The sequence below is a fragment of the Sardina pilchardus genome, chromosome 1, assembly GCF_963854185.1.
Source record: "Sardina pilchardus chromosome 1, fSarPil1.1, whole genome shotgun sequence".
In the NCBI taxonomy this organism is placed as follows: Eukaryota; Metazoa; Chordata; class Actinopteri; order Clupeiformes; family Clupeidae; genus Sardina; species Sardina pilchardus.
This window is the reverse complement of record NC_084994.1, coordinates 19,481,423-19,496,420: the sequence shown is the minus strand read 5'-3', so window position 1 is coordinate 19,496,420 and position 14,998 is coordinate 19,481,423. Positions and strand designations below refer to the sequence as shown.

Sequence of the window (14,998 nt, the reverse complement as noted above, 5' to 3'; positions counted from 1 at the left end):
GAAAATAAAACCAAAAAGAAGGATTTCAAGTGTGCGAACCTTTTTCCATTTTTATGATTTATCCTTGTTCTGCACCTTGACCTGGGATGTGCACATACTTTTTTCACTAATTCTAATTGGAATACCATGATCTGATTGGTTCAGCTAGATGTCATTCAAATCACGCCCATGCAACTTTTTTTAAGAGCTGTATTCCATATACTATTTGCCACCTGCATTTACTTGCAAAACACAACAGAATGTCTGCCCAATCCTATATGGATATCATTTAAATGATGGTGGCCTTATAATTAATAACATAGCCTACTCGTTGTTTGCTTCTTTTTTTGACAGACGTTTTAGCCTACTGTAGTAGTTGATTGGAAGTGGAGGGGACATTTTTTGAAGGTGTTTTCAACTAATTCGATTTTTTTTTTTTTTTTTAAGTATATTTTTTGGGCTTTTGTGCCTTTAATTTGGACAGGACAGTAGAGAGAGACAGGAAGCGAATGGGTGAGAGAGTCGGGGTGGGATCCGGAAAGGACCACGGGGCGGGAATCGAACCCGGGTCGCCGGCGTGTGGTGCAGGTGCCCCAGCCAGTTGCGCCACGGCTGGGGCCAACTAATTCGATTTTAAGACAAAATAAAGATATATATTGTCATACTTTGTGCGTCTTTACTGTGGCAAATAATGACGTTAATGACGTTGCGTGCCGAGACAGGTGGATGCGTGCGTAAATTTGCATTCAGTTGGTCTGCCACACCTACTCCCACTATGTAACAGAAATAATCATGATTCCCCATCCAAAAAAAGTACAACTTTACCTCGTTGTTAAGGCCTATTCGGACGGGATTAGTTTTATGGGGTGACATCAGGTAAAGTAATAATTACCAGGTAATGTAGTCCCGTCCGGACGCGCCATGTCAGTAAACATAACGGAGTATGTCGGTGACATTTACAGACACTTTTACCTTCCGTAAAACGGTCCGGAGAAATTACCTTAGGTAATATTAATCCCGTGCGAACGCGACCCTCTGTAAAGATGTCTGTAATATTTCGTCACATCCTGATTGGAAAACAATTCCACCATAGTCTGAATGAAAACATGACATGCTGTGTAGCTCCTAATAGGACGTTAGCTAGTTTGCCTATTAGCTTGATATTGTTAGCCATTTCAAACTACTTATGGCATAACATAAAGCTGACGTTTGCTAGTTTAACCAACTTGTAGTCTTTCAAATCTGAAAATGCCGCACGTACCTGACGCAAAGTATCACGTGCACAGCGACGAAGATGTGACGGCAGAACGTAAACGTAGTTACTCCTCCCATGTCAAGTAAAATGACAGAGATGTCTAGTCCCGTCCGAATTGGACATTTATATTACAGAGGTCATATGATAAACCTGCATTACTGTACGTCCCCCCATAAAACTAATCCCGTCCGAATAGGCCTTTAGTCTATATCAAAACCAGATGTTCACGTTGTGTGCAAGACGTTATTTTTCGCCGCTTTTTTATTCCAACCGTGAGTTATTTGGGGGAGAAACGAGAACGCGCACACATCCCGAATAAATTACACCTGGTTTGACATAGTCGCTCCTATTCATCCTGGATTGGTGTTAGTGAAACGAGTTTTGCAAGGATGACTAGACAACCCTATGTCAAACCTGGCTTTATCCCTTATCTTGGATGTCTTAATTCTGAGGGGTATTTCACAAAACCTAGATAAGGGATTAAACCGGGATTTTTTGGTTATCTTGGATGAACTTACCCTTGACTCGGTTTCACAAAAGAGATGCTACATAAGTTGCCATGAGAATTTATTCTCTGAAGCTAGCCTGCTCCCGACCAGGCTAACAGCCAAGATAAGTTAATTCTAATGGTAATTACATTATCTGATTGGTTCTGCTAGCTGTCATTCAAATCAGACCTGCATGCGATTTTTGAAAGAGCTGTATTCCATTTATATACTATTTGCTACTTGCATTTACTCACAACAGACATTTCTGTGATTCAGACGGTGTTGCGGTCTCGAATTGATTCCACGTGTATACAGACTATTCCAAAGTTTACAGACTGATTGGTGCTTCGTTTTATGTGTAGACACCTAGAGCAAGCTGCTGACGAGGTTTGCCGCTGTTTTGAGCAATGTTAGTGGTTTAAAAATGCGATTTTGAAAGCGCATGGCTGAAAGCCCAATGCTGACCCACTGTTTGCGATTTTGGGCTGTAGGTCCTGCCAGTGCTAGCTCTGTACTGCGTGATGAGCGAAAATTACTTCCTCCACGGCTTAAGCCTACCTTACATTGCCAGACTTTGCAAAGATTTGGAAAAGATTTTTGAAAAACTACAGTCTCAGATAGGGGTGGGAATTGGCAAAAAAATTAAGATTCGATACTATTGCGATATTTGGGCCACAATTCGATAATATTGCGATTCTTAACATATTGCGATACACCAAGTATTGCAATTCGATTTTGCGATATATTGCTATTCATGTCTCTCATATTATTAAGTCATTACAAAAAATTAGGAAAATAACACTGTTCAACTCACTTTGCAATGGCATGGTGCATGTCAAGGTCCTTACTATTCACTTTTTGTTGAAAACCAAAATACACCCACCTTTTTCGATGTGAAAGTAGTGTAGAGTGTCGTGTATAACAGGTTGTGATTGTGAAGCCATTTTCATTTATTATTGCTGTTGAATGCACAATGATACACCACTACACGTGCCCCCCTTATAAGCGTAATAAGCTAATTTAATGTGATCAGAGTAAACCCTGAGTAAACTCGACTCAAATAAAAGTGAAATGGATAATTAAATTATATAATTAAGTATTGCGATACTTTGAGCTACAAGTATCGATTTAATTGTGTGTACAAAATATCGCGATACTGAACAGAATCGATTTTTTCCCCCACCACTAGTCTCAGACCCTCTCACATCTAAAGACAATTCATTGAGGTTTTAGTCACAGTCTAGTCACAGGCCAGTCTCAGATTAGGATTTTGCAAAGACTGTGGGTCACTATTTACAAGACTGCTGCTAGATTCCTTCAAATTATTTCCATCGTGCAATAGGCTACACGTCATCATTCACAGGAAATCACATGATAGCCTACTCATATCAAAGTAATTTTTTCGCGTTTCTGCAGCATTGTTTGATGTGTGACATCACTAACAGATATAGAGCTGTTCTGTCACGTAGAACAACCGACTAATAAATTATAAGAAATGAAATAACAAATAATCATAAAGGCTACAGCTGTCGCCTATTTTGCCCCTTCCTGTTTCATGTTCGCGCAAGGTTACTATTGGTTTTTAATGTTCACGTCACTATTTGCATGAGCCACGACTGAAAAGACTTCCGATAATATCAAACATGTTTGATATTGTCGTAACGGCAAAACTAGAAAAAGACTGCCTCCGACGGACTTAAAACCGCTAAGATTGGCACCTTACACTAAACGATTTAGATGACGGGAGCGCGCTGCGATTTCAGTACAACTCCCAAGATTTCCGCCCGATTTTGGAAATTTAGTCGCCGACTGTTAAAACAGACCAAAATCGTGCAATGTAAGCCAGCCTTAAGTTGATGTATTTTCATTCAGAAAATAGCTTTATTTTCATTTTCCGCCAAACTTACGCTTTAATCAAACAACGTTTCAATAAACCATTGTTGAAATGATTGAAAATAGTTTAAGAAAATCGCCTATAGGCCTATCAGAAGGAAATAGCCTTCAATTCAACCTGAAAGACTCGATAGGCAACCTTAGATTAATTCATTATGGTTACAAGACCGCATTTCCGTGAATAGGCTATTGTTGTCAAGGCGAAGATGAAAGAGATGGCCAAGATGGACATTAGGCTACAATTATATGCCAGGAATACTTAATAATGTTTATAGGCTATTTTAAAACGCAGGCATGCGTTCATTTTAACCGGCGACGCTGGGTAGGCCTACATGTACCCAGCACTTTTTATCACAGATTTTGTCCCCACCACTTTTGACAAATTAAAAGAAAATGTAGCCTATTTAACAGAAATCTCTTTAATTCATGCCTACGCTTGTCACTTTACTTATAACCGTAGGCTACATGCACGGAGAAGATCGCGCATTTTGTAACATTGTAACAATGGATGGTCAGATATGAGATAGGGCCGTGGGGTGATTCATTGTAGCCATCGACTAGTAGCCTAGGCCTAGCTTCGCAAAATTAAATGTCTAGCAATGTATAGGCCAGTGTTGGTCAAGTTACTTGGAAAAGTAATTAGTTACTGATTACTTATCCAAGAAAGTAATCCAGTTACTTTACTGATTACTCCCCCCAAAAGTAATTAGTTACTTTACTAATTACTTTACTTAGTTACTTTTCAAAAACACACTAGCTAGGCTACACAACCTGAATATGCTAAAAAGCAATACACCTTTCAGCCTAACTTTTTTCTTTCTGCATATTCCATCATATAAAATAGAATCAAATGCAGTGTTGCGCATAAACAAGTTCTGTGAACTATGAACTGCATGCAACACATTTGTAAATAAAGAATGTGAATTTGTTCAGATTATGTGAAATGAACAAGGAGCGTCACTGCTGAGTTTCAATTAAACATTACGCAGTTAACCTGAATGTCACGCTCCAATCTTTCATCGATGCTGCGGATGTAACAGAATGCATGCTGCATTGTTGCAACAATATTCAGAACGGGCGCGCTGTCGATGGTAAAATAAAAACAGTAAATCCTGTGACAGCGGCCGCATTCTGCGCCACCCCTCACTCAAACACACATATATTCTGTATAATTAACCGAAGAGTCGGACATCCGTTTGGCAAACCTCATAGAGTATTGCAGGGGTTATGTCTGAAAGCGACTACAGAGAACGCAGATGATACATGCTCTATTATTTACGGACATTTTACTCATTGTCTCGCAAAGACTCTGAAGGTACAAACTTAATTATGTCCACCGAAAACAAGTTCGAACGGCAACAACCTCAATTTCAATTTGAAAAGACATTTGAGTTGAAGCATCAGTCCAGAGTAAAAGATATAGGAGAAAGCATAAGTCATCGAATGACATTAAAGTAGAAAGAACAATAGAAGTGAAGTAAAGATAAGCAAAAGAAGTCCAAGTCCTGAACTATAGGAAAAGTTTAGGAAAACCCCAACTCATGTAGGCTATTAAATGTAGCATGGTCATGCTTTCTCCCGCACTCTGTTGTCTCGTCTGTTGTTTACATCTCTCGTAATCTCGCGTTGCACGTTATACTGATTGTCACCAGACAGTCTCACAAAGCAATTAAAATGACAGTTTAGTAACGGAGTAACGCAGCCTACGTGCAGGAAAGTAACGGTAATCTAATTACTGGTTTTGCCATTGTAATCCCTTACTTTACTTGTTACTTGAAAAAAGTAATTGGATTACAGTGACGTGTTACTTCTAACTCGTTACTGCCCATCACTGGTATAGGCTATAGATTTCGGTATGCATGTTCATGTTGTTTCAGAGAAAGGCATAGACTACCGTAGGCTACTGTGCGTCAAACTATACGACAGCATTTTATGTGGTGAATTAATGACTAACGTCAGTTTAACATGTCAGAACTTTTGATCTGCGTTTCAAGTGCATGCCGCGAATATCAAATAAACTCGACTGGCTGAATCCCTTATATTTGTTGGCAACTGTTACTGTAATATCGGCATATTCAAAGCCATGCACTGGTAACTAAAGCATAGCCTACTAAGAAGGCATAGGCATTTCAAATCCAAGGATCTCAACTGTGGCGCAAGTGATTCGGGCGCTGCACTGCATGCCAGCGACCCGGGTTCGATTCCCGCTCTATCATCCATTCCTCAACCCACCAGAGAGAGGACAATTTTGCTCTTAAAATATATATATTTAAAAAAATTAAAGATGTTTTAGTTTTGCAAATCTTTTTTATGTTTGTGATATCTGCTGAAAAGAGCTAGCCTATATTTTTCACACACATCAGCATTCACACACATTTTCACATTTACATAATTAGTGTCAGGCTCAGTGACACGGAGGCAGTCGTCCTCAATGCGCATAGGTGAAGAACTGGTTAGACAAGTGTGGGGGAGGGGGAATGATCGCATAAGACAATTGCTCTTCATGAAGCTGTTACAATGGATAGTGTTATGTACTGTAGGCCTAAAGTGCTGCGCCGACATCGGCCGTCTATAGGCCTATACCGTCTTTGCGTCTTTGTCCGAATCCAATGGAGACTGAAAGTTGGTACAAAAATGAGGGGGGTCCAGCTGCAGCCTGCACTGTCAGGCCCCCTGCACTGTCAGGACCGGAAGTGATGTTTTTTTTCATGCGTCCCCAGTTCCGCGAAGATGAGAGATAGATGCCAGAGACGATTTGAACTTTGAGATATGCTTATGTTCTTACTTGAACGCTGTGCATCGTTCTTTTCACAAATACACCATATTTTTAAGCAAATAAAGTTGTTTACTTAAGATTACTCAGCGTTTTATCAACGTTTGGTCCGCAAAAATATTCTCGCTGCACCGGTAGGGACGCTGTTGCGAGACTCGGTCAGACGTGATCCCATCCTACTGGGTTGTTGCTTGTACAAACATTCAACATCCAAAACTATAACTGAAAAATGTCGACATTGACGAATGTAATATGCTTTGCTCATTTGTGCTACCTTATAAAAATAAAATGTAGACACTGATTAAATGATGCACTCTTGCTAATTTGTGCTACATTCTTATCAACGATCATTGAAAAACTACTTCCTCGTTTGGGGCAAAGCCAGCATGTGCACGTGACTACACTTGCTTTCCGGTCCTGACAGTGCAGGCTGCAGCTGGACGGTCGTGACAAAAATAACTGGGATGAAGTGGTACAAAAGTAAATGTTTCAATACAAAGTCTATGCCTCAGGGTGAAAGGATTTAGTGAAAGCCTAAGGCAGCGATTCCCAAACTTTTTATTACAACGCACCAACTTCAACATCTAGGCCACACGCTAAAAAGGCAACACGGGTAAAAAGGCCCTCATTTAAGACATGACCACACAACAGCATATGCTCATTCCCACGCAACATTTCGAATTTATCATTCTGAACGTGAGCTAGGTTGAGCTATGAAACGTCAAGTCATGCCCTATGCGGGACATTCTAAAACGCTTAACGTGGCTTAAGGGCGGAAAACAACAGTCAATCATCACCAAATTTGTCGTGACCATATATTGTTATGGACACTTAAACCTGTCAAAAAAACTAAACCGTAATCCAACGATTAGGCCTATAGAAGATATCTCACATTTAGGTTGTCTTATGCAGGCGCCTATGTGCTTAACGTGGTTTAATGTAACTAAACAACGATCATTGATCACCAAATTTCTCTCTCATATTACTTCTGATAAGCACATCAAACTATCAAAAACTCGGACCCAAACTCCATGGACGTTATCTGACATAATAGGCCTACAAAGGAAAGTTCTCTGCGCTTCTGTTGTCAACAATCTGGTGCAACCAGGCCAGGACAGAAGTATACAACTATGATGAACAACTTATGTATAGGCTACTACTCTGATGAAGACGTTTGTAATGTCGAAACGTTAGAAGTTTTGCACCTTTTTAAATACAAAAGAAGACATCTGCATTGCAGCGGCATTCCTCTTCTTTTCATACAAAAATGCTTAACGTGGAATAAGTTTGGAAAACAACGGTCAATGATCACCAAATTTCTCTCTTATATTACTTCTCATGAGCACATAATGAATGCTGTAGCCGATTTCACAGAGCAGCTGAGCACGGGGTTAAATGTAACATGCACTTTTTTATGTAGATGTAACACGCACAAGCCTTCTTGCATGCTTTAGAAAGTTGACGTAATGGAAATGTACAAAATAACTAGCCTATTTTTTGGCTAGCAAAGGCATCCCCGTTTAGCAAATTGTCCTAAACATTGCGTTCGTTTTTGTGACTTAACCTGTGATAAGTTGAGCAGACACTGCTGTTTCATTGAAAGAAGGTAGGCCTAATAAGCATTTCTCTCCCTCTCCATTGACCAGAGTGTTTTTCCAGCATGAGACGAACCTACATGTTATTAGGACGGTCATATGTTGCCCCCCTGCGGTTGCAGCTTTAATTACAAAGTCCCGAACCTTCGGGATTCCCGATGTGCAGCAAGAAAGGAGCATTCTCAACCCGTACCATCTGTATGTGCTGTCCACCAGGTGCCATTAATGCTACTTCACAATAACCAAATAGCAAACTCTAACTCATTTTACCTTTCTTCTCTTCTTGCTTGATGAACCCAGCAACAAACAGTATGTCACCATCAGTGTTGGGAGTAACGAGTTACAAAAGTAATGTAATTACTGTAATGTATTGCTTTTTGCTGTAACGCGGTAATGTAAGGCATTCCAAAATCGAAATGAGTAATATGTAACTCGGTACAAAGGTCAGTAACGCAAGTTACATTGCAATCAAGTGGTGTTTTGTTTTTATACAATCGCCACGCGAGATCAGTAGGGGAGAAACAATCCGCGCAAATAAAGGCCTAGAAAGTTTTTTCTTACTTGTAAAAGATGGCTGAAGCTGAAGCAGGCTCGACGTCGGCCAGGACATGTTTAAGATGGACATACTTTCATTACTTTCAGTTTGTTAGAGACAAAGATATGAGGATGGGACATAGTGCACTTTATGTGCGAAACCAAAAGATCTACCGCAATAGCACAAGTAATTTCACGAAACGTTTAGAGCAATACCAGGCTAACATTACGTGAGTAAAAAGAAAGCAAACTGAGGACAAGAGGAGACTATACAAAGCAGCTAAATTATCCCGTTCCGCGATGCTACTTGAACCTCAAGAAGTAAGGAGACTTGTGGAAGAGTAGCCTATGGTTGAAGATATGCATCCGCTGTCAGCAGTGGAGTCTCCAGCTTTTAGCAAGACCCCCGTCCAGACTAGCAATGACAAGGTATGGTGTTGTTGCCTCAACAGGTTGTCACTGCTGTAAACAACATCATGTCAATCTGTGATCCAGACAAAAACGTCTGTTAAACACAATAAACAATAGCAATAAATAGTAGCTGCCACAAGTCTCCTTACTTCCTGAGGTTCAAGTGGAATAGAAATACAAAAAAAAGTGTATCTTGGTAGGTCTTTGGCTTTAGGTTATAATATAGTGGGCACTGATTTTAATGAAGGCTAGGTCTAACTAGTAACCCTTTGTCGGTTTAAAAAAAATGCTGCCTATGATTGAGCTGGATCAAGCAAATAAGCTACATAAATATATATATATATATATATATATATAGCCTATATATGTATATGTTTATATATATATATATATATATATATATATATATATATATATATATATACATATATATATGTATATAGGCTATTCAAGTTTATATGAAAGTAACTCAAAAGTAATGCAGTAGTAGTGTAATGCTTTACAATTCAGAGACAGTAATATTGTAGTGTAACACATTACTTTGAAATGAAAGTAACAAGTAATACATAATGTATTACGATTTTGAAGTAACTTGCCCAACACTGGTCACCATAAACAAAACATATCAACAATCAGTGATTGTCTTTGTTCTCCATCATTCATAGAAAAACTATCAACTTACTTTGTATCTGTGTTTTGTTCAGACATGTGACTTGGATTACCTCCTCTCCTTGTCTTTTTTCTGAAGAGAGAAACTGTATCATTAGTGTGAATGCTGGGCAACCAAACACTGCTAAATTGACATTATCATTACCCTAGCATGAAAATGCATTGTAATACAAACATGACAATACACTGTACTGTTCTTCATAGGCTTATTGTTACATAAAAATGCACTGTAGGCTTTTCATTACAGCTAATGAAAATGCACTGTACTGCTCTTCCAATATATTCTCTTCTTACTCGAGTGCACTCTACTGTTATCCGATATCTTCTTATTAGTGGGCTTGCTCCAGAAGTAAACTGACAGCGGTACATGTCTGACAGCGGTACAGAACTAAGGGGGCCGGGTAGTACCGAACCTCATGGTAATTCGAACACTGCTCGTAGGCCTGCAGAGAGCAGAGTGAATTGAATGAATGAGTTATGTAGGAGGGAAATCCCCCTCCTACGTCAGGGGGACGTAGGAGGAAAAAATCAAAGCTATGGTTAAGTTTATGGTTAAGTTTATTTTGACAGGCAAAAAAATCTGTGTGAACGGTGGTTGGTGTGAGTAATGTGTAGGCCTAATTTGTGTCAGGCTCAGTCAGACCAAGTGTGTGTCGAGAAAGAGCAGTTGCCAGATAGGATAACTCGGCTACCTTTCATTTTGGGTATTGTATGCTGTTTTAGTAAAATATAGAGCTGGAAAAGAGCTTTCAAACGACATAAGAACCATTTCTGTGTGACTTACAGTAAAGGAGATACAATAAGTCAAAGGTATAGTCCCCACCCCAATTTATGCAAACTTTCTTAGTCTGAATCTCCCTTAATATTGATGCAAGAAACGTGCAAATTCATTTCTGAGGGTCTCTCATATAACTACATCAGCATACCAAGTTTCGTTAAAATCCGTTCCGAAAGTGTCCTGATTTGACACGGAATCACCCAGTAGGCTATTTAAACTCAAAACAACTTTGGCAGCTATTCAACATTAAAGATAACCTACGTTTGTAGATTAAAAGGGTTCAGGGAGAGTATTGGGAAAAAAACTATTGTCTCCCATAAGCATATAGTTCTGCCAAAGTGTTTGTGAAATATAATTATCTGAAATGCAATATTGGCTTTCAATTTGTCATTTAATATTTAGTTTGTGTTATAGCTTACAGTTGATTTGATATCCATGAACTAGCCTAGGCCTTATCAATAGACTACATGAAGCGGTTTCAATTATTATAGCCTATAAAGGCTACAGAATTAGGCTATACTGGCATCATATATAGCCCACTGATAGCCTACTGTCACTAAGCAAGCTACTAAATGTGCATGACCTTTATCAATAGTGATATGCCTTTCATTAAAGATTATAACTAAGCATGGCATTATTAGCCTAATGTGTTAACATGTGTCTATTCATCGCATGGGAACCGAACCCGAGAACACGCAAAACATGACTTATTTGTTATCCTGTCACGCTGCGCATAACACAACGAGAGACGCAAATTGCCACAAGATTCCTTGGACCACACACATATCCAAGGGCGTAGGTTTGGTCTCAGCTTTGGGGGGACACCCAGAAGTGAACTTTTACTGGGAAGACTGTAATTCGTTTTTGTTTTCGTTTAGTTTAAACAATAGCCTCTTGCGTTTATATTACTATACCCGTGTGTAGAGGAATGTGTGCGGACGACAATTATTATGTAGTACCCACTGTTTAACCACTAGATGGCAATGTTGTTTCTCAGATAACAGAAGCTACGCATATCTTAGATTTGCCCAGATTATATAGCCTGTTATTTAAGTAACTGTGTATGGGTATGAACCATAGTTTAGGAATAATGTCTATACATTTATGAGATATAATACATATATACCTGAGACTGTGTAATGCTGAACAAACAACATTTTATTAACATAAATTATTATGGACATTATACTAGCAAAAAGTACTGCCACAGGGAATTCACTTTCAGAACTTGTCTAGCAATGCAATGACAGTTCTTCATTAAACTGTGAATTCGGAGGTCTCCCTTTTATTTCTCTGCATTGTATGGGCTACACACTAATACATTACAGAATTAATATAGAAACGAAAATGTCTCAGATCCACTGTTTATTGTGACTGTAAGATTCTAACTTAAGGTAGGCTAATTAAGCCTACTTGGTGACTTGGTAAGGAAACGTTGGCATTCTATCAAGATAGATAGAGCAACTTCTATGCCACTATCCGTGCTGCACACCCCTAATCAATGCTCCTAACCTTGGTTGAAATATTACAGACGCTAGGTTTATCTGTAACAATATCCTGGGTAACATATAGCCTACTATCACTAGTTAATAATATTTTCCACGGTACAATCTAAATTTGAAAGTCTGGTCACTAACGTTACCACTGCTAGTTTGTGTGGCTAGTTATTTGCTTTGTGAAAAAGCATTATGTCCTATTTGTATGTGCAAGCTTTGTATGTTCCCTCTTGGGTGGCATAGATGATCTACAAAGTACAAAAAGGGGCAAACATACGTGCTGAAGAGCAAAGGGAATGTTAAAATGTTTTACTCTGGCCTTTTATGGGGTTTGTATTGGCACACAGCCTCGGTAACTTACCGTTATTGTCGACACCTGCACGCACGTCTGTCTGCCAGTCAGACTCTGCCAAAGATCCGCTTTTACCCTCGGCCTCCCTGACTCTGCTAATCTGCTTTGACACTCTTGCGTCCCGTGCGTGTAGCGCTTTCAGCCAATCAAATCACGGCGTGCCTTGTAGGCCTACTGTCGTGCTGGGCTGCCCGTCGGAACGCAAAAATAAGTTCGCTGAAATATTGGGGGGGACAATTTTGTCATCTTAAAATATTGAATGGGACTAGTCCCATGCGTCCCCCCCTAAACCTACGCCAGTGCACATATCAAGTTCAAACAATGTAAGTTGCATAATTTTCAGAAATTCTTTGAAACTACCGAAAAGGTAGCCTAAATCAATGCTTGGTTAACCCTTTGGGCGCCGGATTTTATTTTGAAAAATACTAGATTTTGATATCTAAATTTCAGAAGGCTCTGGCTGGAAAGTGATTTGAGATGGAGACAAAGTGTAAATGAGACAAATATTAAGAATGACCTAAAGTTTATGTTGAGAGTAAATTTTCTCATCTAATTTGCATATTATGACGTCATATGGCGGCGGCCATATTGGATTTTGTATTTTTCAGGAAATACCTGATATTTTGAAAGAGAGCTGAACTTATTTCATCAAATTCAACCTCTCCATCTGTTTGTTATGTTGTCCACATATAAAATGAACAGGAAAAAGTAAATTGTAAGCCAACAGTGGTAAACTAGAACTATTACTATACCACAACACTCAAACACAAAAACGGAAAAAGAACTCTTTTTTTTTTTTTTTCTCCACCACCACCCTACTCTATTGGAGGACATTTTTATTTTCTTTTTTCTTCTCTTCTTCATTATTATTATCATTATAATCATTATAATGATAATAATAATAACAGTAACCATTTTTTAGATGCAGAGGCCTAATCAGTGCCCATCTATCCACATAAACATTTATAGTACAAAGTGTACAACATCTAATTGCAAAGCAAAGCACAGAGACAATAAGAGCAATATTGAGATGCCCTCAGAACTATTGCCAAACTGCAAAACTCATGTAAACAGTAAAACAGTTTTTTTGTTTGTTTTTGTTTTATACTTTTTTTTATCTTTTTTTTTATATGTAATTGTGACTATTGTGCCGTAGCACACACACATGAACAGCAAGCTGGTAATTTATGTACAGAGGCCAAATGTGTGTCTAGCCATCCAGATGACACTGTTTGTAGTTGGTCAGAGTGTGGAACCTCTCATTGCATGGCACAGCACACAGGCCTACCCCACATTGTTTGCACCTGTACTGAGTCTGGCGACGACCTTTAGGGCGGCTACGGTCAGAGCAAACGGCACAGTCTGGACGATCGTCAGCAGCATGGAGCCAGTGGCGCTCTGTAAGCCTCTGTGGCCTTTCTCCCCCCTCTGCTGAAGGCCTTCCCCGTGTTTTGGTTTCTCTCTTTGAGAAGCCCTCAAGCAGAGAAGTGATGACATCCTGCACAAAGGCCTTCAGTGACTTGCGTGGACCGGCGGTCATGCTGCAGTAAATGATATGAGCATTGACCATGCTTATGCTGAGGATCGCGTTGACTATGCGGTTGTACCATTTCTTTGACCTATGTGGAAAGAGGTAGGTTTTCATCCTCTGATCAGCAGTGTCTACCCCCCCCATGAACGAATTGTACCTATCCACACACACAGGTTTATTTATGTCCCTAAAGCCACTGTCTGTGTTTTTGGTCCTGATCCGTTTTCGGACACACGAGTTCCCATGAAGCGTGGACAGCAAATGGAAGCGCTTTATGTCATGCCACGCACACGCCAACATTTTGCCATGCCTCATAAAGACTGGGTCATCTCCTCTGGCCAAGGGCAACTCAGTTTTTCTCATAGCCTTTGGCATACCTCGCCTTTGGCTACTGACTGTCCCACACAAGCCAGTGTCACTATTGGCCAACTCATCTGCTACAGATGGTGATGTGTAGTAGCTATCCATGTATAGCTCATGCCCTTTCCCTATGTGCGGGGCCATCAGCTGCTGAACTAAAAGATGGGTGGCACCTAAATCAGTGGCCTCATCACCATGCTGTCCAGTGTACAGGGACCACTCCAGAACATAACCAGACTTGGCCTCGCTCAAAACAAATGCCTTGAAACCATATTTGTCAGGCTTGTTTGGATTGTACAGCTTCAAGGTGGACTTTCCCTTGAAAGCTATGGTCATCTCATCCAATGACAGTTCTCTGTGAGGGCCATATACAGCAGAGAAGCGTGGGATGATGAGGTCAATGATTGGGCGCACCTTGAACAGCCTATCATAACCTGGCTGGCCCCTCTCAACAGTGTCATCATTATTAGCAAAGTGGAAAAAAGACAGAATGATTTCAAATCTGTTCCTACTCATCACTTTCCCAAATCCAGGTGTATGAGTTGGCCAAAATTCTGCCCAATAGTCCTCAATCTCTGATTTATTTACCAACCCCATGCTCAAATGTAGTGCTAGGAAGGCTTTCATTTCACATACAGTGACATCACACCATTCATGGAAACGGGAACTTGGCATCAGTTCATGAGAGGCTAGGTACTGATGAGCGTATCTATTTGTTTCCACTGTAATATGATTCCAAAAATCATCGGACAGAAAGAGGGACAAAAACGCTATAGGCTTTGAATCATTGCTCAACTCGGTGTCACCGCGATAACCAGTTTGCTCATCAAAGGGCTTTATCCACTCCTCATACATTTCCTCGTCTCTCAAGAAAACCCAGCCAT

At 39.9% G+C, this 14,998-nt stretch overlaps 1 protein-coding gene across 1 annotated transcript; it reads right to left on the bottom strand.

Moving 5' to 3' along the window:
• Positions 1 to 13,433: 13,433 nt before the first annotated feature.
• On the bottom strand, positions 13,434 to 14,711 carry LOC134077058 (piggyBac transposable element-derived protein 4-like). Its single transcript, XM_062532441.1, has one exon. The coding sequence runs from the start codon at positions 14,709 to 14,711 to the stop codon at positions 13,434 to 13,436; it is 1,278 nt and encodes a 425-aa protein (XP_062388425.1).
• Between the last annotated feature and the right edge of the window lie 287 nt (positions 14,712 to 14,998).

Bases quoted from the DNA above. Each gene is read 5' to 3' on its own strand.
- LOC134077058 (XM_062532441.1), bottom strand. From the start codon at position 14,711: ATGGGGTTGGTAAATAAATCAGAGATTGAGGACTATTGGGCAGAATTT.